General features: G+C 53.0%; 1 protein-coding gene across 11 annotated transcripts; it reads right to left on the bottom strand.

The window, feature by feature from the left end:
• Positions 1-219: 219 nt before the first annotated feature.
• On the bottom strand, positions 220-25,766 carry CFAP70 (cilia and flagella associated protein 70). Of its 11 annotated transcripts, none has more exons than XM_054211035.1 (29): positions 25,700-25,766; positions 24,448-24,583; positions 22,261-22,447; positions 21,847-21,942; positions 21,525-21,604; positions 20,295-20,471; positions 19,716-19,898; positions 19,151-19,242; positions 18,112-18,211; positions 17,007-17,141; positions 15,305-15,472; positions 14,986-15,066; positions 13,754-13,845; positions 11,192-11,252; positions 9,952-10,143; positions 9,171-9,302; positions 8,425-8,550; positions 7,737-7,870; positions 7,543-7,658; positions 7,231-7,383; positions 5,977-6,072; positions 5,755-5,826; positions 5,150-5,238; positions 4,315-4,467; positions 3,429-3,590; positions 2,405-2,494; positions 1,288-1,389; positions 972-1,019; positions 220-360 (listed from the first exon to the last, which is right to left on the bottom strand). In XM_054211035.1, the coding sequence occupies exons 2-29, from the start codon at positions 24,577-24,579 to the stop codon at positions 280-282; spliced, it is 3,330 nt and encodes a 1,109-aa protein (XP_054067010.1). In that variant the 5' UTR covers positions 24,580-24,583; positions 25,700-25,766; the 3' UTR covers positions 220-279. The 11 variants fall into 11 exon arrangements, with proteins under 11 accessions (XP_054067010.1, XP_054067008.1, XP_054067012.1 ...); XM_054211033.1 differs by lacking the exon at positions 25,700-25,766 and adding an exon at positions 25,080-25,192; XM_054211037.1 differs by lacking the exon at positions 25,700-25,766 and adding an exon at positions 25,080-25,192 and having other exon boundaries at positions 5,150-5,220.
• Between the last annotated feature and the right edge of the window lie 41 nt (positions 25,767-25,807).

Below are 25,807 nucleotides of genomic sequence, written 5' to 3'. Positions count from 1 at the left end.
CCGCGTCACGTGACCCTGCCCGCCCTGCCCACCTCGGAGGCGCGTGACGGAATGACCCCCCGCGGCCGCCGTCCCCGTGGGGGGGGGGGGGTTTCTGTCGCTGCCGGTGGGTTGGGACCGCGATGGCGGTAGAGGCGGAGACCAGCCCTCAATAGGAGTGGGGGAGTTTATGTGTAACCGGGGAGTTCATGTGGAACGGGGGTCCGGGGGATGGGGGGGAAGGGGGTTTGGGGGGTGTCCGGTAGCGGCGGGGCCGGGTCCCGGAGCGGGGGGGAAGGTTCAGAAGGCCGGGTTGCCGAAGCCGAAGCGCTGCTGGGCGGCGTGGATCTCCCGCAGCAAGGAGTCGTTCCGCAGGCCCAGCTGCAGGGGAGAGCCGGGGCGGGGGGGGGTCAGGCAAGGCCAAGGGCACACACACACCCGACACACGCCCCCCCGCCACACCACCCCCGCCGGGTGGGGGCTGCCACCCACCGACCCCCCGAGGAACAGAAACGGGCCTTTCCTCACTCCGCCCATACTGGCACGGAGCTGGGGGGCAACAGGAGGGCAGGAGATGAGCGCAAGGGCTCAAAAAGGGCAGATTTTCATAGAATCACAGAATGGTTTGGGTTGGAAGGGACCTTGAAGCCCACCCAGTGCCACCCCCTGCCCTGGGCAGGGACACCTCCCACCACACCAGGTTGCTCCAAGCCCCGTCCAGCCTGGCCTTGAACACCTCCAGGGATGGGGCAGCCACAGCTTCTCTGGGCAACCTGGGCCAGGGGCTCGCCACCCTCATGGTGAAAAATTGCTCCCTGATATCTAACCTGAAGCTCCCCTTTCCCAGTGTGAAGCCCTTACCCACGCCACGCCTTCACACGTCCTATCTATCTGCTATGCCCCATCATCCAATTAAACTTGCAGGTTAAAAGGGAAAGTGCTTGGCGTTGTGTGCCCTGCTGCCCACCCCGCAGCGGCGCGGGGACACCTACCTTGAGGGTGTACTTGTAGCACTGCTCTGCCTCCCGCTGCCGTCCTCCCTGGGGAAAAGGGAGGAGAGCAGGCGGTGAGGAAACTATCCTGCAGGAAAGGCGCAGGTTCCTGACGAAATAACACATTATAGGGAAGCTCGGCACAAAGGACGTGCCCCAGGCGACGACGGGCAGCGAGGAAGGGCGCTGCTGTTGCCATCCGAGCACAGTCCCCAAACTTTTTACCACTGAGATCTACAAAATATTCTTCAGGCTCAAAAAACCAGACGCCGATAAAACTCCGGCTGGCGGTGGGAGCGGCTGGCTGGGCACTCACTTGCAGGCAGATGAGGGCGAGATATCCCCACACTTCAGCATTGGTGTTATTTAGGGTGTTGGCTTCGGTGAGAGCATCCTCTGCATCCACCATTTCCTCCAGCTTGAGAGAGAGACAGAGAGAGAGAAGGCAAGGTGTGAACAAGAGGCAAACAGCAGGCAGGAAGGGCTGCGGAACCAAACAGGTGTCTGCTCCAACAGCCGAAGAAATCGGTGCAAGAAAAGCGTCTGGCAGAGTTTCCCTGATAGGGATGCAGGGAAAGGATTTAGGGCCCAGACAACCAGTTACCCTCCGTGCCAGCCTCCAGCTCTCCAGTCTGGAGCACAGACCTTTCCCTGCTGACTCTCAACCCCTGTGGGAGCACACAGCGCATTTACAAATCAGCCCCCAGCTGTAAGGAAAGCAGCAGGAATGCCTTCACCTCCATCTAGGGGAACCGAGTGGTCCAGATCCATAGGGAAACGTGACTCCTGATCCCTATTCCGTCTGCACGGTGGCTCCCAGGAGGCTCACAGGCCACCACTCGCCTCCCTGACTCCAGTCCGCAGCCTCCCGGGAGGTGTACATTTGGCCAAGGGGGAAAGAGAAGTTCAAGTTCCTTCCCCGTTTGCATCCCTCAGCCAAACTCCCTTGGAGGAACCTGGCGAGGTGTACCTCTGGGAGGTACCGCGCTGCTGGTGGCCGGGTGTCCTTGGCAGCCCTTCAGAGGCGCTGGATTCCTTTGGGCAGGGAAAGCACCGAGATTCCTCTCCGCTAACATTCTGCTCAATTCCTTCACGGTGACCTGCAAGTCACGTGCAGGCAGGTACTCGGAGCAAAGCCCAGGCCCAGATTATGGGCTTGCTGTGACATCCTGGGGTAGGAGTTGCTGGCAGCAGGATGAGGGGGGGACAGATTGCTGCTCCCAGAGCAGCTGCTGAGGGTGACAGTCCTTTGACGTCTCCCGTACGAGCAGCCCAGGGTGCCACGCTGGGACTGCGATGGCAGCGCGGCCAGGAGCACCGGTTTCACAGGCAGCTAAGCTTTACTTTATGATGGGATCATGCAAAAGCAGACCCTGCGCCCCCTGCCACAGAGCCAATTAAAGCGCGGACAACTTGAAGGTAATTGCACTTACCCTGTAGCAGGCGATTCCCACCCCCAGCCAGGTGAGGCAGGAGGCAGAGTTCTTGCAGGCGAGCAGGTAGGTCTGCTTGGCCCGGCCAAACTGCCAGGAGAGAGACCGTCAGGATTCTCTCTGCATCAAACACATCACTGCAAATAGTCCCCCCCCATCTCAGCAATTTGCCAAACACCCCGTCTGCAGTGGGGCTCAGACACCCACCGTCCCCACTGTTGCTGGGGGCGCTGAGAGGATGCCCGCTGCCCCACACGCGGTGCTGGCAGGTACTAATACAGTCATGGAATCACAGAATGGTTTGGGTTGGAAGGGACCTTAAAGATCACCCAGTGCCACCCCCTGCCCTGGGCAGGAACACCTCCCACCACACCAGGTTGCCCCAAGCCCCGTCCAACCTGGCCTTGAACACCTCCAGGGATGGGGCAGCCACAGCTTCTCTGGGCAACCTGGGACAGGGGCTCACCACCCTCAGACTGAAAAATTTCTGCCTGATCTCTCATCTAAATCTCCCCTCTTCCAGTTTGAAGCCATTCCCCCTAGTCCCTTGGCTCCCCTCCCTGCTCCAGAGTCCCTCCCCAGCTTTCCTGGAGCCCCTTTAGGGACTGGAAGGGGCTCCAAGGTCTCCCTGGAGCCTTCTCTTCTCCAGGCTGAACACCCCAACTCTCTCAGCCTGTCCTCACAGCAGAGGGGCTCCAGCCCTCCCAGCATCTCCAGGGCCTCCTCTGGCCCCACTCCAACAGCTCCATGTCCTTCTGTTGTCGATGGCCCCAGAGCTGGAGGCAGCACTGCAGGGGGGGCAAGTGGGTGGGTTATGTAGAAGTCCCCCTCATTGCCAGGACGATGGGGGGCATTGTAGCAGCACATTGCACAAAGGAACATGCTCCAAGGAGTTGAGCACTCCACGGTTTTGCTGTGTTGTGAGATCTTGGCTATAGCTACCAATAATGGCATCCTGTGCCTGGGGTCTGGAATCTACTACTTAGTGTAAATTTCCCTTCCTCCACTCCTGCTGGCTCCTCACCTCTTTCTCTTCCAAGTAGATGGAGCCCAGGCGCAGGTAGACAAAGTGCACATCCGCAGCATCCTCCACAAAACTGATGGTTCGCTCGTAGCACTCCTTTGCCTCACCAAAGTCCCTCTTCAGGTAGCACAGGTGCCCTTTCTGAGCCCAGACATTTGGATTCTGTGCAGAGAAAGCCAGGAGTGAGACGTGGCTGGGAGATGGGAGGGACAGAGACCTGGGAGAGGGGCAGGGACCCCTGTAACCAGCAGGAACGGAGAGCTGACCGGTGTTTGATTATAGCAGGACAGATTTTACGTACAGAGTTATTATCAAGTCAGTGGGCTGCCTGAGTAACATCACAGAACTGGGAGCCCCCTCCAGCCTTTCCTTGCCCGGTGTCCTGGCCCGTGCAAGGCTCCTCAGGTATCGTGAGTACTGGGAGACGTCAGCTTCACAGCCCTCTCTGCCTTCCATTCAACCTGACTCTCCAAAGCCGCCTTCCCCCCCTCTCTCTGCTGAATAGCAGCCTTGTTTCTCATGAAACACAGCCTGACTCACCAACAGAGGGAAAGAGGATCAGGATATACATGTTCAAAGGGAAAAGAAAGGCAGACGCTGCGGAGAGAGGAGCCCTCGCTTAGAAATGCTGCTTGTCTGTGCAGGAGATGACAGAAGGCAAGTAATAAGCGGGGTAATGAAGAGGGCAGTGCTGCAGCCACAGTCTGGTGTGGTTCATCAGCTATGATGATCCTCCCCTGCAGAAATTGCTGCAGACTAGCATTAGAATTGCTCAAGTGGAAATGAAGCATGGGCTCTAGGTTCCCACGCAGCGAAAACACAGGCGTTTGGCCAGCGTCCTGCTTCGGGCCACCGTGCTGCACCCCGGGAACACAGAGAAAATTACCACGGGGTCGATCCTAACAGCCTCACGGAGACATTCTTGGCATTTGGAGAAGTCTTCCTTCAGCAAGCAAGTCCGGGCCAGCGCCAGGTAGTACGCACAGGAGGGACCTCCCTGAAAGCTCAGCAGCTCGTGGGCAAGCGCCATGTGGACAAACTGGGGAGGAAGAGCACACCGGCGCGGTGAGGAGAGCAGACAAACCACAGGCACCCCAAAAAGACAGGGCAGGAGGACTGACTCGCACCTAATTCACTCCCATGAACAGCAAACGGGCAGGAGACCTTTCTTCCCCCCCTCCTTTGAATATTTACCTCCATTACTTCTGGTTCTGTTTTGCTCTAAGCAGCTCTTTCTGCCATGTAAAATGAAGGCAGACAGCATAATGTAGCAGTCAGAGAGATCCCACAGAGACAACTGTGTGGAACAGGGACATGCCACAGGTGACACAAAAATTACTCTGACATAGAGAAACGTCTGAAAGGAGTGCTGGCGTCTTGGACAACAATAACGCATCTCATCTCCGAATGTACAGAGAAGAGCACATCTGCACCATGTCTGACCCGGCTGTTCCCCTGGGGCAGCCCGAGAACGCTCGCCTGCCTGAGAAGACAGTGTCCCCAACCCACATTTTGGTCTCAGTACTCTGCCTGGCCACAGTTTTGCATTTCTGGGCAGCGGTGGTTTCGCTCCCTCTTGCACATGGCAGCTGGGGTAGCCACAGCTTGTTCTCTGAGCCCAAGAAGGCGGCTGGCTGGAACTTGCCACCAACTCTTTGGTAATAACCCAGAGAATGAGACCAAACCTCCCTTCCCACTCCTTCCCTCCGCGCTCAGCTGACCTGGATGGCATTGAATTTCATCAGGAATTCCACTGTCTTCATGAAGATTGTGCAGGGAAGTCGGCTGAGTCCTGAAACAGGGGATGGTGCTGCAAGAAAACGTATCTCCGTCGGGCCCAACACCAAAACTGTGCTTTTAATTTCTGAAGCAAGAGCAGGGGCTGAGACCCTGCTGGGGACAAAGAGACCCCAGCCACACAGTGTAAAACCCGGGAGGTGGCAGAGGCAGCTGAAGCAGAGATCAACTCAGCATTTCTTTCTGAAGGGCTTATGTTTTTGTAGAGATGCGAAAAGAAACCATGCTCTTGACCCACTGATTTTCCAGTCCAAATTCAGAGGATGAAAAGGTAGGAATTTAGGAATGAAGTTTGTCAGAGTTAACTACAGGGAGGACCCCAAAGCAACCCAGGGGCCTGGAGCACCCAGCTCTGCCATCTCTTTGCCACCCCTTGGAGAGTGGAGCTGTAGAGAAGGCAGATCACACAACACAGGACCGGAGGAGATCCCTAGGGAAGTTTAGGAGCTGACATCTCAGGAGGGAAACATCCGAGCAGCCGATGAAGGCCGCTGGGTGCAGTGACATATAGGGAGAGAGCTGCATTCACCTGCTGGCTGTCCATCCCGAGATGTGCTGCTCTGACCATCGGGATGAACCTGCTTTGCTGAAGATTCCCCAGCTAGGGAGAGAGAACAAGCCTCGATGTCCAGCCTTGGCATCAGGACGGCCACAGCTCAGTGCTCCCAAGTCACTCCCCTCCCCACCGATCGCATGAGGCCATCTCCCAGCACTGGGCTCTCCCTTCCACGCCAGGTCCCCATCCCCTAACCTTTCGGGGCTGACGCCGGTGCAGTAGCACCTTCCTTGAGTGCCGCGAAGGCCAGGGCAGGCTCCACCGCCTCTGGCACCCTTTCAGCTGAGCCACCTGGAATGAAACCCCCAACAACCATTAGGTGCAAACAAAGGGCTTGCCATAAACCGCCCAGTTTGGAGCATGTTCTGCAGAAATGCAGTAGAGAGAAAAATATAAAAGATCTACCAGATTTTCAGAGCCGGGAAGAAATTTCTTTGCAGGAGGAGTTACCTAGGTCTGGGGTTTTGAGAACAAGAATGCCATGTGAAGATAGAAACAGGTATAAATGAAGAAATTCTTTACTGTGAGGGTGGGGAGACACTGGAACAAGTTGCCCAGAGAAGCTGTGGATGCCTGGAAGTGTTCAAGGCCAGGTTGGACGGGACTTGGAGCAACCTGGTCTGGTGGGAGGTGTCCCTGCCCAGGGTAGGGCGGTTGGAACTAGGTGATCTTCAAGGTCCCTTCCAACCCAAACCATTCTGTGATTTTATGATCTATGAATATCCCTTCCCTCATAATCAGAAGGGGCAAAAAAAGGCACATGACACTAAGTCTGCAAGCCTGAGGCACTTCACACAGGGTGGTGATAACGTTAAAAATAAAGCCAGCCGACATTTCCCGCAGCCTGGCCAAATATTTGGGACTCGGGACAGAAAGTCTTGGCTCAGGGTGAGCCTAGACGCAAGTTAGGCTCCAAAGGAAGCCTTTGGTTCAGGGTCGCCACCGAGCAGCTGTTTTGCCCTTTGAATTGGTGCGGCAGTGCTTTCCAAGCTGCGTCTGGAAGTCACAGCAACAGCTTTCATGAAAATTAAACCTGGATGACCCTAATGTATGACTGTTACAGGGGCAGCTATGCCCTCCCAAAGCCTCAAAAAGCACGCTCGCTTCCTCCAGCCACCCTGGCCGCTGCCCGCACATCACTATGTCAGTGGCACTGGGCCGGGGCAGAAAAATAAATGCCAAGATAGGTCCCTCTGCCAGGCTGCGGATAAAACAAGGCATTGGCTGTGCTGCTTTCAGAAGGATTCATCGTTTAAAGCAGCACACTTGCTGCTGTTGTCTCTCGCCGCTGGTGAGTCTATTCTAACATCTTCTTCCTTTACCCTTTGTATTTCTCCTCTTAGAAATACTTAGGAATTTCTCCTCTCCTTCCGCTGTTCACCATCTCCCACACTGGTCCAAGCCCCCTCTTCGCTGGTGCTAGGGCACCGGCATTTTGCCCAGCGTTACCTGGGTCTGGGCTGGGAGACCTCACAGACGTGGCAGAAATTTGCCTTTTCCCTCCTTCTCCCTCCTTGGCGAGCTGGGCTTTCAGTAGTTTTTTAGCCTCACGGAAGGCCATTTCTGCCTGAATATTATTATTCTGCAGCTCATAAAATAAACCTATGGGAGACAGAAAGAGCAGCATGAGCAGACACCTGTCCCTTAGCAAAATCCTCGCCTTAGCCCTCAGATTAGAGCAGGGAGAAGAGGAACAGAGGCAGAAGCAATGCTGGGCTCTACAGGAACGCCTTGAGCACACAGGCTGGCGTGCTTTTGTACCTGAAAGCGTCCAGGCTACAATGCTGGATGGCTCCAAGCAGCAGGCGCTCTCAAAGAAAATCTCTGCCTCTGCGTAGTGCTGCAGCATGACAGCCACAACCCCACAGAGCAGCAAGCTGGGGACAGGGCAGGACAGGTTAGCCTTGCAGGACAGCCCCCCACCCTCCCACCCACCCACCGGGATCACGCAGCACCTTTGGATGTGATGGGGGTCCAGAGAAAGAGCCTGCCGGAAGCACTCCTGGGCTTTGGTTGTTTCCTCGAGCAGGAGGCGGAACGCCCCATAGTCCAGCCAGTGCTGGATGTTGCGCTGGTCCTGATCTAACCTCTAGACGAAAGAGGTCACCGTTGGAATAAGGACTGCTGCATTCACGCTCAGCACACACAATGGACCGGGGAGACAACTCTGGAACGACCACGGCTTTCCTCTGGCCACCCCAGCCCAGTTTAGCAACAATCAGACCCTTGTCTGTCATGTGCTAGGGTTTCCCTTTAGTGGGATATGCTGGGCTTCCTCTAAGCCTCCTTCACCTAATACACGTCCTCCAGCTTCAGCTGACCTCCTCCTAGCCTCCTGTTAGAAGGCCCGGTGTCCCCAGTACTGACCCAGCATGCTTTTTGGACCAGCTCATCCCATTTCCCCTGGCCTTGAGGCTGAAATCCTCAGTGACCCAGCCAGGCTCTGTCTCACATCCTCCAGAGAGCAGCATCTCCCTAGAAAATCCTTCATACATTCAGCCTGAGCATCCCGGTCACGTTCATCTCCTTCCTCCATACAGAACAGTCAGGGATGGCTGAGCTGTCAGCAACACGGGCCCCACGCCGCTGGCTGCTAGCCCAGACACACGGGAGATGGGCAGGAAAGAACAGAGGCTCCTTTACCTTCTGGTGGTAGACAGATGCCAGCTCATAGTCCTTGTTGACTTCAGCTTCACGAGCAAAGAGCCAGAGCTGCTCCTCGGTCATGCGCAACACAGGGACAGGGAGAGCAGCTTCCTCGAACAGTAGCTGGTAGGGAGCAAGACGGAGCGTTAGCCCTGGGGAGGGTAAGAATGGTTCACGTGATCCCAGTACAGCAGCAGACCCCCATCCGGCACTGCACCAAGTACAGCCTGGTACAGCTGGGGCTGGGCAGGTTGGACAAGCAAGCTGTCCCAGCTCCTCTTTTTGGTGGGACACATTCCTCTCATTCCCAGGTACTTCTATGACAAGTGAAAACATCCCCTAGATCAAGACCATATCAAAATTCCTCTGGGGTGTCACTTACTGGTGACCCCAGCTCATGCTGGAAGGTCTGTGCTCTGCCCAGGTGAGTGGCAGGTGGCACAGACCCAGTCACCCTCGCCACAAACCAGCTACAGCAGCTTTTACTAGTGGAATCTCACGCATATCCCACCACTGGGATTTTGTAGCAGTGGGATATAGATGCACCAGATCCTGCCTCTGAGTGTGGCTCAGGGTCCACATGTGATAATTGCAGCAAATGAAAGCACAAGTCTGCTTCTGTCTGGAAGGCAAAAGTCCCCCTGCCTTCACTAGAAGCAGTGTCGAGCCCTGAAGCCACAGTAAAGCCATGTCCCAAGTCACCCATCCCAGGGGACCAGACACATGTCAGGGTTTCTCCCTACCTGGTTCAGGGCAACGTGCATCTGGTCCATGAGGTACACATAGAGCTCACTGAGAAATGCCTGGAACTCCTCCTGGGTCTCAAACGCCGTGGTCTTCTGGTATTTCTCCCTCACAATCTTCACAACCGCATACTGTGGAGACATGCAACAGTTGGACAAGGCAGGTCAGGTCCACCCTGTGCTCCCCACCACCTCCGTAATCATACAGAGCCACAACACACTGATCATGCCTGAAGCTCCAACTTAGTTCCGAGGAAGAAATCCAGCCCGGCACTGATAAAAGCAAAAAAGCATGCAGGGGTGAATTCCTTTCCCACCTCCCAGCCCTGGCTCTCCCTGACACACCGGTGCCCCTTTAGGGACAACATGTGGGAAGGCTGGTGTCCTTTTGGCACAAGAGGGTGCCTCTGAGCAGAGCGTGGTCAAGGCTGACCAGCTGGGAGAGAGGAAACCATCTTTCTGCCAGCACCAACTCCAAGTGAGGAAGAGCAGTCAACTTTGCCTTCCTCAGGCTATGAGCACGGTGCAAATGGATGCGACAGCTTTGGAGTCTCCCCTCTTCAACAGGAACGGCTCTCCCGGTGATCAAAGCAGCCTGGTGCCTGCTCTGTTAGAGGGAAAGTCTGTCCTTCCCCATTCCCACGGCAACAACCCCGAGCGGTAGGAAGGGATTCTGGAGCAACACATCACCCTAAGTTACCGGCACGGAGCAGCAGTTCCTCACTGAGAAACTGCCAGGACAAAACCAGCAGGGAAGGGAAAAGCAAAATGGACTCTTTACCTTTAGCTGTTCCTTAAAAGCAAAATATTTCCCAGACTTATTGAGCTCAAAGTTGAGCTGACGCTTCTGTTCCTCCAGGGTTTGGGGGTCTGTTGCTCCCCCGTCAGGCAGCTGCTTCCCAAAGAGCTCACGGCACTCACTTAGGATGGAAACGGCAATGCTCGTGACACGGTTGTGATAATCTTCCACTGCCTAGGAAATAAATAAATAATCAAACTTCACAAGTCACTTAAGCCATCAACCTTGAAATGTATTTTATTTGCCAGAGTCCACGCCTCCCATAAACTCCACCTGACTCAAGTCTCAATTAGTCTGTCATGCATCCTTTCCTGTCCGTGCCTGAGGGCTGTGAAAATCTCTACATGTAAATACAAAAGAGCTCCTTCATAATTAGATATTGCTCCTGCCATATTTTTCAATCAGAACCCAGTATTTCAGTCATCATCGTCTCTTCTATAGCAGTATAACTGCCCATAAGTAAAATATATCTCCTTTGCGGGGAGCTTTTTGAACCCATGGGCCAGCCCTCTTGAGCAGACTGCAATCTCCATAATTGCGGTGGCAGAAGCTTCCACGTGCTGCGATAATCAAAATGTATCACTCTGTGCACTCTGGACAGGCCAGCACAAATCAATTCTGCAGCAGCACTGGGGTCAGTTATTGAAGCACTGCTTCTTCCCCCACTGTTGCTTTGAATTTGCCGTTGCCCGGGGGCCATCCGAGGACATTCTCCTTTGACGGCTGCGCTGTACCCACAGTAGACAAGCCAGTGCTCCCAGATCATTTTCTGAGGACACCAAAATCCTCAAAAATTTGGGGTGACCTGAGAGTGCCTGAGGCTGAGTCACGTTTGTCTGGGTCTGGCGAAGCACGTGGGCTGGTCTGAGCCAAGAAACTCTTGGGACTGCCCAGGGTAAACATAAGGTTCTGGTAGCCTCTTTCCCCAGCATCACATTTCCTTCTGAACACCCCCCCACTGCTGCCTTCCCTGCCTTCGCTGCATCTCTCCCCTTCATACGGGAGCAAACGTGAGCGATGCAGCCCAGGAACGACTTCCCAAGGCATGCTATTATGAAGATAACACATCCCGAAGGGTTTTTTTTCTCTGCATTTCCTCTTCAAACCTCATCTACATGTTGCTGGGGGGCTCAGACTGAGAATGGAGATCCTCCTGCATGAGAGGGATGAGGGCAGGATGAGGTGGCAGGGTGGTGGCAAGGCCACAGGCTCTTGCACGTACCTTCTTGGCTCCATCAGTCCGAGGAGGCAGCGGAGGGCGAGGCGGAATCATCTGCTCGACCCTGTCAATGAGAGGACAGAAGAGATCAGCCAGACACTCCGCTGGCAGCGTTGGCTTGTCTTGGGCGCAGGCAGCCTGAAGCGCGAGGGCTCCAGCTTGTCATCGTGTCCCCGAGACACCTCAGAGGGACCTGGGGGGGGAGGCTGAAGTCTCAGACCAGAATGAACTCTCAACCAGGCACCCACATTCAGAGTTTGTAGCTCATGATAATGTCTTAGAGAGAACTAGCTGCTGCCTCGTTCCCTGCTGATGATTACACTCCATGGGGATTAGAGAAGATTTATTCAGTTGTTATTTTCACAGGGTTTGACTGACCCATCACACAAAAACTACCGTAGAAGCTCAGCCCAGCGGGTAGGCTTAGCATTTGTTATTGCTAGCCATCAGAAAACACTCTCCTAGAGAAGCAGATCTTCTTATCAAGCTGCTATTCCTTTAACTCACAGCCTCCTGCGTCAGCCAGTTCTTACAGAACAGCTGTGAGAAAGGTACCAACCTGAGGACAGCTCTGAAGAATTGTGTCACTGTAAGCCCCGGCCCACCCGATCCATCAGTTCCCTACATCGCACGGTGCAGCTGCGGCACCTCATCCCCTGACTCCTAGACACCACACCATCCCTGTTTGCACCACTACTGGAGTTACAATGACCACTCAAATATTGATCAAAATATGATTACCATATTTTTTACTAAGATTTTATTAAAATCCGTGGTGTCAAAACAGCCTAATTATGTAATTAGGAAAATTTTTCACACTGAAAGGGTTATAAAACATTGCAACAGGCTGCCCAGGGAAGTGGTGGAGTCACCATCCCTGGAGGTATTTAAAAGACGGGTAGACGTGGTGCTTAGAGATAGAATTTAGTGCTGGTTTTTGTCAGTGTTGGGTTGATGGTTGGACTCGATGATCTGAAAGGTCCCTCCCAACCAAGGCGATTCTATGATTCCATGATTTCCTGCTTGCTGCTTCCAAAACACTGTTGGTCCTTAGAACACAACCCAGCCCACAAAGCAAAGGTGTCACATCCCCGTGTTGGCTCCTACAACAAGCAAAGCAAATTGCTCATTCCTCGCCAAATTTAAACCCCTCCTATAACTGTTCTGCCAGCTTACAGAGCTCCTGACCCTCTCGCACTCTCTGCTGTCTGGTCTAGTGCCGTGGCACCGAGAGATCCCCTCGTTTTGCAGAGACCTGTCACCACTCCTTGGGAAGCCACAAAGCCCGAACAACTGGGTGCTGCAGCGCCCGCGCTCACAGTCCCACCCTCGCCCAGCCTCAGAACAGCACCCGTCAGCGACGTCCCACCTCCACCCGTGGTCCAGATGAAAACCAAACTGCTTCACTTGCAGATGGGAAAAAGAAAAGCAACACCAACCTGGGGAAAGCGAGCGAGCGCGCAAGCGAGGAGGGCCGAGCGGAGGCTGGCAGAGGATTTTGGATGGAGCCCAAGAAAGGGAGCTGTGGTTTGCTACTGAGATATGCAGTTAAACATCCTTCCAGAAAAAGAACCTCACTGTTGAGCTTGTCTGCCAGGACACATCAGCTGGAGTCCGCCTCCCCCTAACAAGCCAGGCCCCTTCCCACAACTCAGGAGCGCTGATTTTTAAGGCCTGACATCTGCAGCTGCACACGGCAGGCGAACGAGGAGGAACTACACGTAATTCACACAAGTTGCAGTAGGAATGGTATAAAAAGGGCCAGAAGGTCTGTTCTACCAGGGGTTCACCTTCCTCAACCTGTTCATCCTAGAAGCCAGCAGGCCGCACCGAAGACCATACACGTACTTTCCCTTCAAAGAATGGCTGCTGCTTATATTTCTCTGAGAGAGACATACCGCCTGCACTTGTTATACTTCCCTCATTTGCTGCATTTTCTCTTTTTTATTCAATAAATTATACACGCTAGGACCTTCCCGGATGTAACACACCAGGGCTACCACCAGACAGGAGGCAACTGCCTCAAACCAAGCAGACGATGAAGCAGCAGAGGTGAGAGAGCAGCTCTACAGCGTAACCATGGGAAAACTAATGTAGGTGCCAAGAAATGGGTAGAAGATTGCGAGAAAACTTCTGAAAAGAAAAAAAAAACAAACAAACAAAAGACAGAATGCTATGTGAAGTTACAGCAGCGCTCCCCAGGGCAGTCTCCGCTGGTGGCCAGTCCTGACCAAGCAGCCGAACATCACACGCAAGAGGCAAGCACACGGGGATTAATGGGGAACAAAGCCCCAACGGCGACGCAGACAGTATTGTGCTGCTCTGCTGTCTCTCTTTTGGAGAGGAATGGCAGGGAGATGCCAGCTCAGATGAACGCTCAAGTGTTTTCCCAACACACCAGATGCCATCTTTTAAGCAGTCTGGCCAAATCCTCCCCCTGATTCCAGTGGGTTTTGGCTCAGGCCCTCAGCAGGTCCTTACAGAGCGCTCCAAGGGGGTGACTCGCTGTTTCTATCCTGCAGAAATGAGTTGTCAGCCCCAGAGTTACAGCACGTCTTTACGCACCGTCTGGTGAGGTCCTCTCGCAATCGCCTCGGTACCAAGGCTTTGTCCAGCTTTATCTCCATCATCAGGAACGTTCCTGCTTCAACGTATGGCTGTGAAGATAGAATCATGGAATTGTTAGGGTTGGAAGGGACCTTAAAGATCATCTAGTTCCAACGCCCCTGCCATGGGCAGGGACACCTCCCACTATATCAGGTTGCTCAGAGCCCTGTCCAGCCTGGCCTTAAAAACTTCCAGGGATGGGGCTTCCACCACCTCTCTGGGCAACCTGTTCCAGTGTCTCACCACCCTCATGGTGAAGAACTTCTTCCTAATGTCCAGTCTGAATCGTCCCATCTCTAGTGTTAATCCATTCCCTCTAGTCCTACCATTACCTGACATCCTAAAAAGTCCCTCCCCAGCTTTCTTGTAGGCCCCCTTAGGGTACTCATAGGCCACTATAAGGTCTCCCCGGAGCCTTCTTTTCTCCAGACTGAACAGCCCCAACTCTCTCAATCTGCCCCCATAGGACAGATTGATCATCCTCTGATCATCCTCGTGGCCCTTCTCTGGACACGTTCCAGCACATCCATATCTCTCTTGTAGTAGGGGCTCCAGAACTGGACTCAGTACTCCAGGTGGGGTCTCACGAGAGTGGAGTAGAGGGGGAGAATCACCTCCCTCGACCTGCTGGCCACGCTTCTCCTGATGCAGCCCAGGGTATGGTTGGCTTTCTGGGCTGCTAGGGCACACTGACGGCTCATGTTGAGAAACATTGCTCTCTCAATATCGTGCTGTCTAGAGCCATTACTGGCGTGATGGAAGACTGAGCACATAGCTACAGATCTTCAGCAAATCCTCTTCAAACAGCAGACATACAGCTTGTTTTATAACCTGCCCTCAGAATGATTTGCAGCAGCAAAATTCAGCTCAAGAAACCAGTCTAAGAAAAAGGAGAAAGCCCAGATAATCAATCTGCTTGCAGAATGAATATGTGTTCTAGATGTTTTGAGGAAGAAGCCAAACTACGAAGGAAGCCTCCTAAATAAATGCCTAATTATTTACAGAGACTTTCTAGCCCAGTGCTAAACTGGCCTCCAGCTGGATGGCACTGGAAGAACTCCAGGACAGCATCTGCGTAAAACGTCCCTTGTCCAACTCACTCTTAAAGAATTTAATTGCGTGAAAGGTGCGAGACAGCGGTGCAGTGATGGTCTAACAGTCTTTTCTTCTCTTTGGAGATACATAATTACCTGTTCCTCAAGGCTGAGATTTGTGATATTTTCAGCTTCCAGAGAGGCGTCTGACAACCGGATTTTGGGCACACTGGACATCTATTGAAGAAAAAGAAAAGGTGTCTCTTGTTTCAGGTTCAATAAACCTCACACCTTTGCAGATTCAGGATGTAAATTTGTAAATTTGTTCAGGCAACATGTATGAAAATGTCAAGATAATGAGTACCGCTCAGTTGGCTCAGGCAACACAGCATCAGTCCCTGGTTTCTGCATGCCCCAACTACTTCTTGTGTGGAAATGGAGCAACCACATTGCAATATGCCTTTCTAGACCTTACCCTTCTGTTGGAGTCCTTATCTTTGGTGATTTTCTCTTTATCTTCCTTCTGAGTCTTGCTGGGAAAAGCTTTGGAAAGGGAAGTACTGATTCCTGGGGTCCACGGCCCTTCCTTAGTCAGATGGAGCTGCGTCCTGAGATCCCGGAAAACACTGTGCTGACATTTAGTCTGAAAAAAAGAGGGAACAGAGGGACTCAAGAGACAGACTAGGCTTCCCCACCCCTTCCCCTTAGCCTCTTGCATTGTGGAACACATTGTCAGGGTCCTAAATGCATTCAGGAGCTATGGAACCCTGTCCTCCCCTCCGAGGAGTTTAGCTGCTGGTGCTCAAGGCCAGCTCTGACACCCTACAGCTGTGAAGCTTCAGGTTAAACTATGAAATGAGGTGCTGGAGAAAGCCTCAGTGGGGTCTCCCTATCCTCTAGAGAGCTGAATTTTCACTGAGGTGCTGGCTCTTGAGTCTTGCCTGAGCTACGTTGTCAATAGGCTGGAGACCAGCCCCATATAGCCCCAATCCTGACCCACTGACTTGAATTTCCAGCTTGATCCTGGACATGCCTCATGGCTATGGACTTGCCTGCTGATGTGGTCTGTTAGATGAATCTGGCTACCCTCACCAGGTCTGCTCTGCAATTTTTTGGGTGCCCCCGCTAGCCCTGTGGTGAATCTCAGCTCCCGGCTCGCCTTCTGGTGTGGAGCAGCTTCCCTGCCACACGTCAGTGAATTGCAAGGAACAGGTTTTTCCAATTGTCTGTTTACACACTGCCTGACCATCGTTCCCTCCCAGCCATCCCTGTTATATGGGCCAGTAAGAACTGAGGGGATGCTAGTGAGAGGATGGAGCAGCTGTACCGAGACCGTCTAGACCAAGGCCAAGGAGCAACCCAAAGCATCCACAAAACCAGAAAATAAGAACGACAGAGAGAGCACGTGTCACTCGTGACAGATAAATGCTCCAGGACAAGGAGTACCGTGCAGCCAAGAGGCCGTTATTCATGATGGTGAAGCAGAGACCAGCAAACAGCCATGCGCAAAAAGGCAAACAGCCTTTGCAAAGGCCAGCAGGAGCACGGAGGCAGGGAGAAGGGCTGTAATTCACCCAGCTCCTGCGGCCTGGCCGGCAGCACTACGGGGAATGTGGGCAGGAAAACCAGGCTGCGAATGTACCCTCCTGAAACAAGCTCAGGTCTGTTCCGGGAGGACTGTGGGAAAATGGAGATGTAACTGTCACTCTTAGTAACAGAGCGGGGAGAAACACAAAGACAAATAAACCTCCACGAGCTACAGTTGAAAGAGCTCCAGTGACAGCTTTTTTGGTTGTTGCCTGGGGTAACGCCATCCTTTTAGAGCCACTGTTTGCTCTTCCCAGCAACGCGGTTCATTTGCCCGTGTTCCAGACTAGGGAGAGAAGAGCGTTCTTACAGCTCTCCCTGCTCAGCTGCTGGCAGAGAAAGGAACAGAGTGAGATTCAGAGCCTCTCTCAGCCCCCAAACCTGCTCACGCGTGCCCAGAAGTTCACTGCCTTTGAGAAATCTGCACCTAAAAGCTTGTCTCCTTATTTTTCTCCATCGCCAGAAGGGCAGTGAAGTTTCAGAGCCAGCCTTCGAGTACCACGCTGCCCATGCTGCCCGCTCCCAACCCTACGCTGCGCAAGCACAGCTGCGGAGCTGGAGCGGAGCCTGGCTGCCTGGTCTGCTCTTACCTTCTCAAACACCTTGTTGTCTTGGTAGGTAAAGACACGAAAAGCACCTCGGATCTGCTTCACGCCGGGGCACAGCAAAGGCTCCATGTTGATATACGCCACGCCATGGAAGAAAATCTGCTTGTCCTCATCTCCCTGGAAACACAGAGCAAAGGACAGAGATACTGAACGGACTGTTATTCTCTGCAAGGAAACAGGGTCACTGATCCCGTTAAGGAGAGGCCACACAGCAAACTGATGCACCTGATGAGCCAGTGGCTCTCTGGCACTGGCACACAGCCGAGACGACCTGGGCGAAAACACTGTAGTCATTCAATATGTAGAATATCAATTTTATCCCAGTCCCTGCAGAGCACTTTTCTCTCTAGTGCCCACACTGTGCTATTCCTCAGGATGGTCTTTTCGAGGTAGAGCTGCAAAATTACCGACCATGTGGGCAGAAATCCAAGGGACCCTTATCAGAGCTGTGCATCTCTGGTTTGACAGAAATCAGATAGCTAAGGAGGTCTGGGAGTCTGGGCTAGCAGCAGAACGGTGAGATTAAGGGAGAAGGATCTCCATCAGAGCTGTAAAATCCTGGCACCAGTGAGTGCTGAAAGGGTTTTATCCCAACTTACATGACTTTGCCCCGGAACAGACTAGGAGCACTCACACAACCAGCTACCAGGAACAGAGCCATTAGCTAAGGGGCTGTTTCTTTGTTAACCACCCCCAGTTTATGTGCTAAAGCATAACTTATTTACATACCAAGAAAGAAGGCATGAATTCCTTCAAGATGCTCCAAAACCCCATTGGCCAAAGATAAGCTCAGTGAATTACCTCAATTCTCAAAAAGCACCATCTCCCCGACGCCTTTGCACTGAGCTACCACAGACTGTCAGCAAGAGCGCTGTCTGTATTTTATATATAAAAAAAAAAAATATTATCCTTTGTCTGTTTAACAGCTCTCTAAGGCTGATTAATCCCTTTACAAAGCCTCTAACTCTCTGACTCGCTTTGGCTGGTTCAAGGCTGGTTTTGGTATTACAAAGGCATTGAAAGGAAAATGCTCGATAACACGATGCCGCTCCACAAGCCAGAACAACGCATCCCTCCCCGCTTTTACCTTGTCAGCTTCGCTAGTTTTCCCTTTGCTGGCTGGGGCCACAGTCATCCTGCAGACCTCCACGGGCCAGTACTGGCACTGCGTAATGCGCTTCTGCAGGCTGAATACAAAGGAGGGCACTGAGAAGACGCAGAGGAGCCACACCACCCTCCTTTCTGCCCCAGCAGCCCCAAAGCATCCCCCACTCTTGGATTTGCTTTGGCCCAGTCCCACAGCAACCACCCTCAGGCCACTGGAACACGCGTGCTTTGGGGCAAACTTGGTACATTTTCTTCTCCATCCACCACTGGGGGCATTTATGGCACAACCAGCTAGAAAACAATTGCGAGAACGACACGCTAGGTTTTCTCTCTCCCCTGGTTACTTCAGCAATGAAGCAAATAAGAAGGAACATGATTAACTTCGGTATAAGCCCTGAATTGCACAGAGCAAGCGGACCCTGAGCTCCCATTCAATGTGCCTGGTAACTCTGAAACCAGCAGGCAGGCTGTGTAGGGGGAAAAAAAAATTAAAAATCAAACCAGATAGAAGGGAGTGTTTCCAGACACGAGGAGTAATTTGGCTGTGAAACTCACAGCCATGATGCAGCTGAGGCCAAGAATGTGAAGTGAAAGGATTTTAATGTATTGGGAATTCAGCTAAACTTAATTAGCAGCTCAGGGGAGAGCTGTGTGGGCCACCCTACTCCATCTCCGCTCTCCATAACTCTGCTGTCCCTTCCTTCAAACCTCGGAGGGAACAGTCACCAGCTCCAGTTGCTGGCAGCGTGAGCGAGCATTTCCAGCCTGGAGACAGCAGCTACAGCCAATTCTTCTTCTCCCACCATAGCAGAACTAAGCTGCTGCCAGCAATTAAAGGTGATTAGCTGCTCCCTTGCTCATGTGAACACCTTTAGCCAACAGCCAGCCATAGAAGCCATGGTTTGACCATGTAAGAGGTCTGAGAGCATCTGCCTGAGACAGGTCACTCAGCTGAGTGCATTCTAGGGTGGTTTCTCCTCACTGCTCCGTGCTGGAAGGGGGGTTCTCAGGTCCCTTACGTGACTACTGCAGCGGGATCCAGGTAACAGCGCTTTTCCATGTCCCATACAATTCTCTTCATGCTTTCTGCTTGGATCCTAAACTCCCTGTCCTGTGAGAAACAGCGTGCGGTCAGAGCCAGGACAGCAACCTCTACAGCCTGCATCATCCCCAGATCACCTCCCCAGAATGTCCCCTGGGAGAGAACGTGAGTCAGAGCGAGAGGTGCCCAACTCACTGTACCCAAGCCACCTTTGCAGCGTCAGTTAGCAGCCCGCCCTGCAGACACCAGAGCCCATAAATGTTAAGAGCCTGGCTCACAAGGACATAATACAACTCCCAGCCCAGCAGCTCACAAGTGGGCAGCTTACTGGTGACCAGACCCGCCACATGCACCCTACGGGACTCTGCTGTGGTGATTTAGTACATCCGCTGCCCCAGGGGAACCATCTCTGGGGCTGGACACTGTACAGAGGACCGACCACCGCCCTTCCTCCCGTAACGAGTCTCTGCAAGTCTTTCTCAGTCCCTTCAGTGAGACCTGCTGGTTCTCATCCAGCCATGGCACCACCAGTCCTTCCTCACCTCTCTTTTGTTGAGCTCTCCATCCTCATCCTCATAGGGACCACCAACAATGAAGGACTCGGGTATGTTCAGAGCGCCAGGGGCCATGATGTTAGCAAGGGACCATTTTTTGGGCCGGGGGAATGGCTCTTTTTCCCCAGCAAGCTTCAGGATGCCATTCTTGAAGAGCAGGGGGAATTCCTTCTAAAGAGACATGAGAAAGAAAGGACTTGCATTCCCAACATGAGCAGGAGCAAATGCTAGCTGCTCCGAGCTGGGTCTAAGAAAGCAAAGCAGCAGTGCAGGGGCCTGGCTTGGAAAACACACTCCACTGCACGCATACAAAGAATGGAGAAAAAATAAATAGTCACGTGGAAAAAAACCCTGCCAGTTTCAATCCAAATCTTGCTGAGCAGACCTTGGTTTGTGTTACAGAAACATGTCATGCCACAGAGAGCCTCAGCACTGGCAAGAAAGGCAAAAGCACAGGAGCTGTATACCCCATGGGCCGGGACACTTGCTCCACGGTGCGTGATGTGGGAGAATAATCCACTTTCTAGCAGCCAAAACCCCTCTCACCGGGCCTGGACCAATCCTCACCTCCCCAGCTGCTGGTACTTGCAAGCAAGCCATGTAGTTGTGCGGGGGTCCACTGGGAAGAAACGCTTCAGGGACGGAATAAGCTGCCTCCAGCGTGACGCTCAGGAGGTTACCATTTGAGAGCTGCGCGGCAGAAAGCAGGGGCTCTTCGGTGCACACTGTCACTTCAAGGCCACCCTGTGAGACAAGGATAAAGAAGAGCCAGTAACTAGACAATTATAACTCTCCTGCTCTTGAGGGAGAAGCAGGCAGAAACCCGAGGCCAGAATGTATCATGTTATCTTATTCCTCACCCCAGATGTAAAAGAAAATAGACCAGCGCAGGAAAGGAATTTCATGATCAATTTGTCCGAATTGTGATATTTGTTCCTTTAAATCGGAGCCTGCCTGAGGCAGGGCATATGCCCCAAGGGGCTCATGAAACGAGCCAGGGAGAAAGAGTCAGGGGCTCATAAAACAAGCCACGGAGAAAGAACATCAGGGATGGAAAATAACGGTTTTCCCCCGGTGATTCAGAGCGTGCCAAAGCGAGGGCCGCACTTCGAGAGTGCCCCATCTCCGCGCGCTGTGTGCAGTCTTTAATTACCTGTCCCAAGCCTGGATGGATGGTGCGCAACGAAAAACCAGCTGGTCTGCATTTATTAACTCTCCTCCCTAATGGATACCCCCTGCCTTGCTTACTCTGTAACACCTCTTAAACACCGAAAAGTTAATGCAATACCCGCTCCTCCAATTCACTCCCAGTGCTAACTGCAGGCAGGCTCAGGAGCAAAATCAGATGCGTTTTCCCAGCCTCATACTTCATTCCCTTCTTTATTCACTGGGTACTTTTCAACCGGCTGAATGAATACGGACCTTGCAGGAAAGGCAGTCGGAACTTGTACAATAATGGACCGCGAGATATTTTATCCCCAGCAAGGAAGACTGATAAAGTTGGGCAGGTAATCCTGCCTTTGCCTTTTTCTGACTTTTCAGCGCTATGCGTTCCATCTTGAATATTTTTTCCAGAGCAGTTTGGTAGCTGCGCGCATTAGCATTTCCTAGCACGACCTCACCTATCATGGGCGACTGGGGACAGACGTCAATGGGAGTAGGAAAGGCCTCCAAGCTTGTAACGTATAGGGCCGTAACATATCCGTGATGAGCCAGGTGGCTGAGTCATGCTCGCCTTCCCATTAAAAAGCAGCAGAGAGCCAAATGAGCGAAGGAACAGTTCCAAATTCCACATACCTTGGCCTCCGGGTGAAGGCTCTCTAATGGAGAAGGAGGCACTGCATACAAAGGAGCCGAGACCTTAAATGAACACTGTCCTGGGAAGAAACAGGAATGAGAACAGCGTAAAGTGAGATCCTCTGTAGAGAAACCATGGCCTAACTCCTAGCGCTGAGCTACTGATGTCACCCCCTCTTCCCCCAGGCCCAGCTTTCTACAGATGCCATGAAATGCATTTTGTCAAAAGGAGGTCAGTTACGGTCAGGGGTCCATAAGCAAAGATCAAAAAGTGTCAGGGAGTAACACGTGGTTACGGCGGCTGTGGAAGTCAATGTTGTACCTTGCAGCAGGGGTAGAAGGTCCACCACAGCTTGGCCAAGAGGCACAGTCTTCTCCTTCTGCTTCTTCTCCTTTTGCAACACTTCTATCACTGTCACTAGAGAGATAAAGAGAGAAGAGCTGGCAGAGTTTCTCAGACAGCTTCAGACCAGCAGTTCAGGCGCTGCAAAGGGGCTGTGTCAGCTCCGACACACGGTCCTACTCCATCTCCCGAGAACAGCCAAGCCAAGGAGCACAGGCCAACATGAAAGGGGATTCCTCCAGCTGGCAGAGATGGGAACAGAAGTGCTGAGATCCCCCCCCCCACCACTGCTGCTCAAGTGCTATTCTACAACACGTGACTCCCACGGCAGGCAGAGGGTTGCAGCTGACAGCACCCACTTCCATGGAGGGAGATTCAGCGTCAGGTACTTACAGAGCACAGGTTTTTGCGCAACGTCGGCCAAAGAGTTGGGCCCATCGGGGTTGCACTCGAAGCTGGTCATGAAATTATAGTTTGCTGTCCCGTCTGGCAAGACATCGGTCTTGGAGGAGTCTCCCAGGATCGCTCCGTTGTACTCCACACGCACCAAAGTAGCTGACACGTCACCTTTGATAGTTTTCTGTCAAAGAAATAGCACACTAAGCCTGCAGCAACAGGTCCCAGATCAAAGTTGCCTCTGGGAGGCAGCTCAGTTGAGTGCCAGGACAGAGAACACTGGTGGGGCTCTGGCTGTTCCACTACAGGAACCAGGAAGAAGAGCAGAGCATGACCGTGCTGAGACCTCACCCTTCCCTGTCTTTAGGAGGGAAATTCCCTGCTCCACCATGCTGTGATGCCCCAGGGATTATCAAGACCTGCTGCTAGAAGGGGCAGGGGGGATGGAGAGGTCCGGACTTCACCCCAGGAAAGGCAATGAAAGACATATCTAAAGCAAACCCAAAAATATCCCATTGATATTTTTGTGCTTCCAGGAAGCTTGAGACCTTTGTCGGCTCCTAAGAAGGTAGCTCCTGAGCTGCATGCCTGAGCTCACAGGACACTTGTGTATATTGCGTGGCTGCAGAATGCCCAGAAATCAAAGAAGGGCTCCACCAAGCTCTTTGGGGAGCTCTGGAATTTGCTACACCACCTTCACACCATACTTGCTCTCAGCAGAGATGATTTTAAAATGTCTCCGCAGAGGGGATTAAACACAGGTGAGCAGGGATGGTGGGAGCAGAGCACATCGCAGCTGGGACCGGTGTGCCCAGGCAGCCCTGACCAAGCAGGCAGCACTGGGCACCTCCACAGCAGCGCAAGAAGTGCTGAGACAGGCAGTTACCCAAGAGCTTCCCTGCAGGAGAAATACTTCTCCGTCTAGGGAAGAGTGGCCACCACCCTGAACACGAGGACCGCTGTACCCAAACCCAGCTTTTCTTTAATCCTGAGCCACAGGGATGCCTAATCTCCACGGGCATCTCCCTCTCATTGTGCCACTGGAGTAATTAATTCCATATTGGCTCTCACGCAAAAAGAGATTTCATTCACTTGGTTTTAATTTTCAGTCCTTCTGACTCTCTCCTTGAGCACATATTCTATGAACGGCTAAACAGAAGAATCCAATTAACCTTTCTCTGTACCATTAATTATCCTAGACTCCTCTCTCATCCTGCTCTACATCACCTCTAATTAAGCAGATTCCACACTTCTTATAGCTGGAATTTTTTTTTTTCCATATTGTTCTTATTATTGCACTTTCGTAACCCTCTCGCTGTTTGCCATAGCCTTTTCTAAGATGGAGCAATCAGAACTACAAAGCAATGTTCCGGATGCAATCCGTCTACTGGTCTATTATTTGCAGCATTGTTTTCCCTCCTCTTACCTTCTACTTCTAACCTGAGATGCTGTTTGCTGAATCTATCGGTGTGAGAGGCACTCAAATACTACAACATAAAAACCTCAAAAAACAGGCAGGTGCTTTGGGTTTGCTTTTTTTTTTTTTATTGTCTGCTGCGAGAGCAGAAGCAAGGATTTGCATTTTTCTGCTCGCAGCAGAAGCTGAGCTTCTCCTCCGCATTCCCTCCTAAATGCCAGTTCCTCTAGAAGGCTTTAAGGACAGCTGGGTGTATCACGCAGCGCATGGGAATCACAGTAGTCATGGTTTGATCGGAACCAGCTCACATTCTTGCCCTGTAACTGCACTGGAGCCACTGCCTTTTTAAAACTAGAGCCACCCTATTGGTTCCAATGTGATTTAAATCCCTGTAGCTGGGATGAAAATCTGACTTTGTATCCAAGGTGAGCTCTTTTTAGAGGTATTTGTCTCACTGATACACATTTTGACTGTGTTTTCCTTAAAAAAGCTGCCATTTACAGACAGAGAAGGCAGAGAGGTACCTTTTAACACAGCACCTCCGATTGCTGCTGAGGAGGTGCGTTGCCCAAGCTACGTGGGTCACAAACCTTTACTCTGTGCGAACAAGCCCTCAGTGGGGAGGAAGAAGCCACAGTGTGGCATCGCTGAACCTCCTTCCTATTGCCTTAATCACCCCACACCTGGTCTCGAATGGGACCACAGCACACAGAATCGCTCTGGCCTCGTTTAATAAACCAGCAGAGACACTTTCAGAAGAACTTTACCAGCTCCTGCGCCGTCACGACTGTGATCTGTACTGGTTTTGCTGGTGTGGGTTGTGACTCGCTGGGAAGCGCTGCAGCAGCGGGCAAGGCAGAGGACTCCTCTCCGGCAGCCAGCTCTGCAGGGACCTCCATGGCTCTGCAGGGAAAAGAATGAGAAAAGAAACATGAAACTGCCGTGCTCCTCTCCCAGAAATGTCTGCAGGACACAGCAGCCGTGGCTGCTAGCATTATAGAATTGTCTAGGTTGGAAGGGACTTTTAAGATCGAGTCTGCACCGCTAAACCCACCACTAACCATGTTCCTCAGCACTACGTCTGCCCGGCTTTTAAATACCTCCAGGGATGGCGACTCCACCACTGCCCTGGCCAGCCTGTTCCAATGCTTGATAACTCTTTCAGTGAAGCAATTTTTCCTAAAATCCATCCTAAACCTCCCCTGGCGCAACTTGAGGCCATTTCCTCTTGTCCCATGGCCTGTTCTTTGGGAGAAGAGACCGACCCCCCCTGGCTACCCCCTCCTTTCAGGGAGCTGTAGAGAGCGAGAAGGTCTCCCCTCAGCCTCCTCTTCTCCAGGCTGAACACCCCCAGCTCCCTCAGCCGCCCCTCACAGGACTTGTGCTCCAGACCCCTCACCAGCTCCGTTGACCTCCTCTGGACACACTCCAGCACCTCAGTGTCTCTTTCTTGGCGTGAGGGGCCCAAAACTGGACACAGTCTTCAAGGTGGGGCCTCCCCAGTGCCAAGTACTGGGGATGATCAGGGCTTGGTTGTCAAAACGCCATTGAAAGGCTTTGTCAGTGAGGAATCTCTCGTGAGGAGAGACAGAGAAACGTAATGCAAGCATTATCCGGCTCTGCAAACGTAACCCAGCTTCGCCATGGGCACAGGCAGGGCTCGCTGTGACAGGCCGTCCCCAGCGTGGGGTACAGCCCTGGCCGCTCTCTTCTGCTTCTTGTTTCACTTAAACGAAAACCCACATGGCCCCCCCCACACGCCCAGGGGACGTGGCTCCATCCATTGCCACAGCTTTGCCCGTGGCCCCTCTGCATGAAACCCACTCCTGGGGACATGGCCGGCCCGAGGACGCCCCTGCCACCCCACCGCCCCCCTCAGCTCCAGCCACCCCCGCCAGCCTGTGGGCTACCAGCGTCCTCCCGGGGGCCCTCAGGCGCCGGGGTGCGGCCGGCAGCTCCTCACTGGGGGGGGGGGGCGGCCGGCCATTAGCAGCGGCGGGACGCGAACCCACGACCTACCTGCCTGCCTCGTGGCGGGGGGGGGAGGGGGGGGGCGAAGAGGCCCCGCGTCGCGTAACCGCAGCAACGCGGCAGCTCCCGCGAGACCCCCGAGCCTCGCGAGATCTC

This window comes from Rissa tridactyla, chromosome 8, assembly GCF_028500815.1.
Source record: "Rissa tridactyla isolate bRisTri1 chromosome 8, bRisTri1.patW.cur.20221130, whole genome shotgun sequence".
In the NCBI taxonomy this organism is placed as follows: Eukaryota; Metazoa; Chordata; class Aves; order Charadriiformes; family Laridae; genus Rissa; species Rissa tridactyla.
Note: the sequence above shows the minus strand (reverse complement) of the source record. Positions and strands in the feature narration are given on the sequence as shown.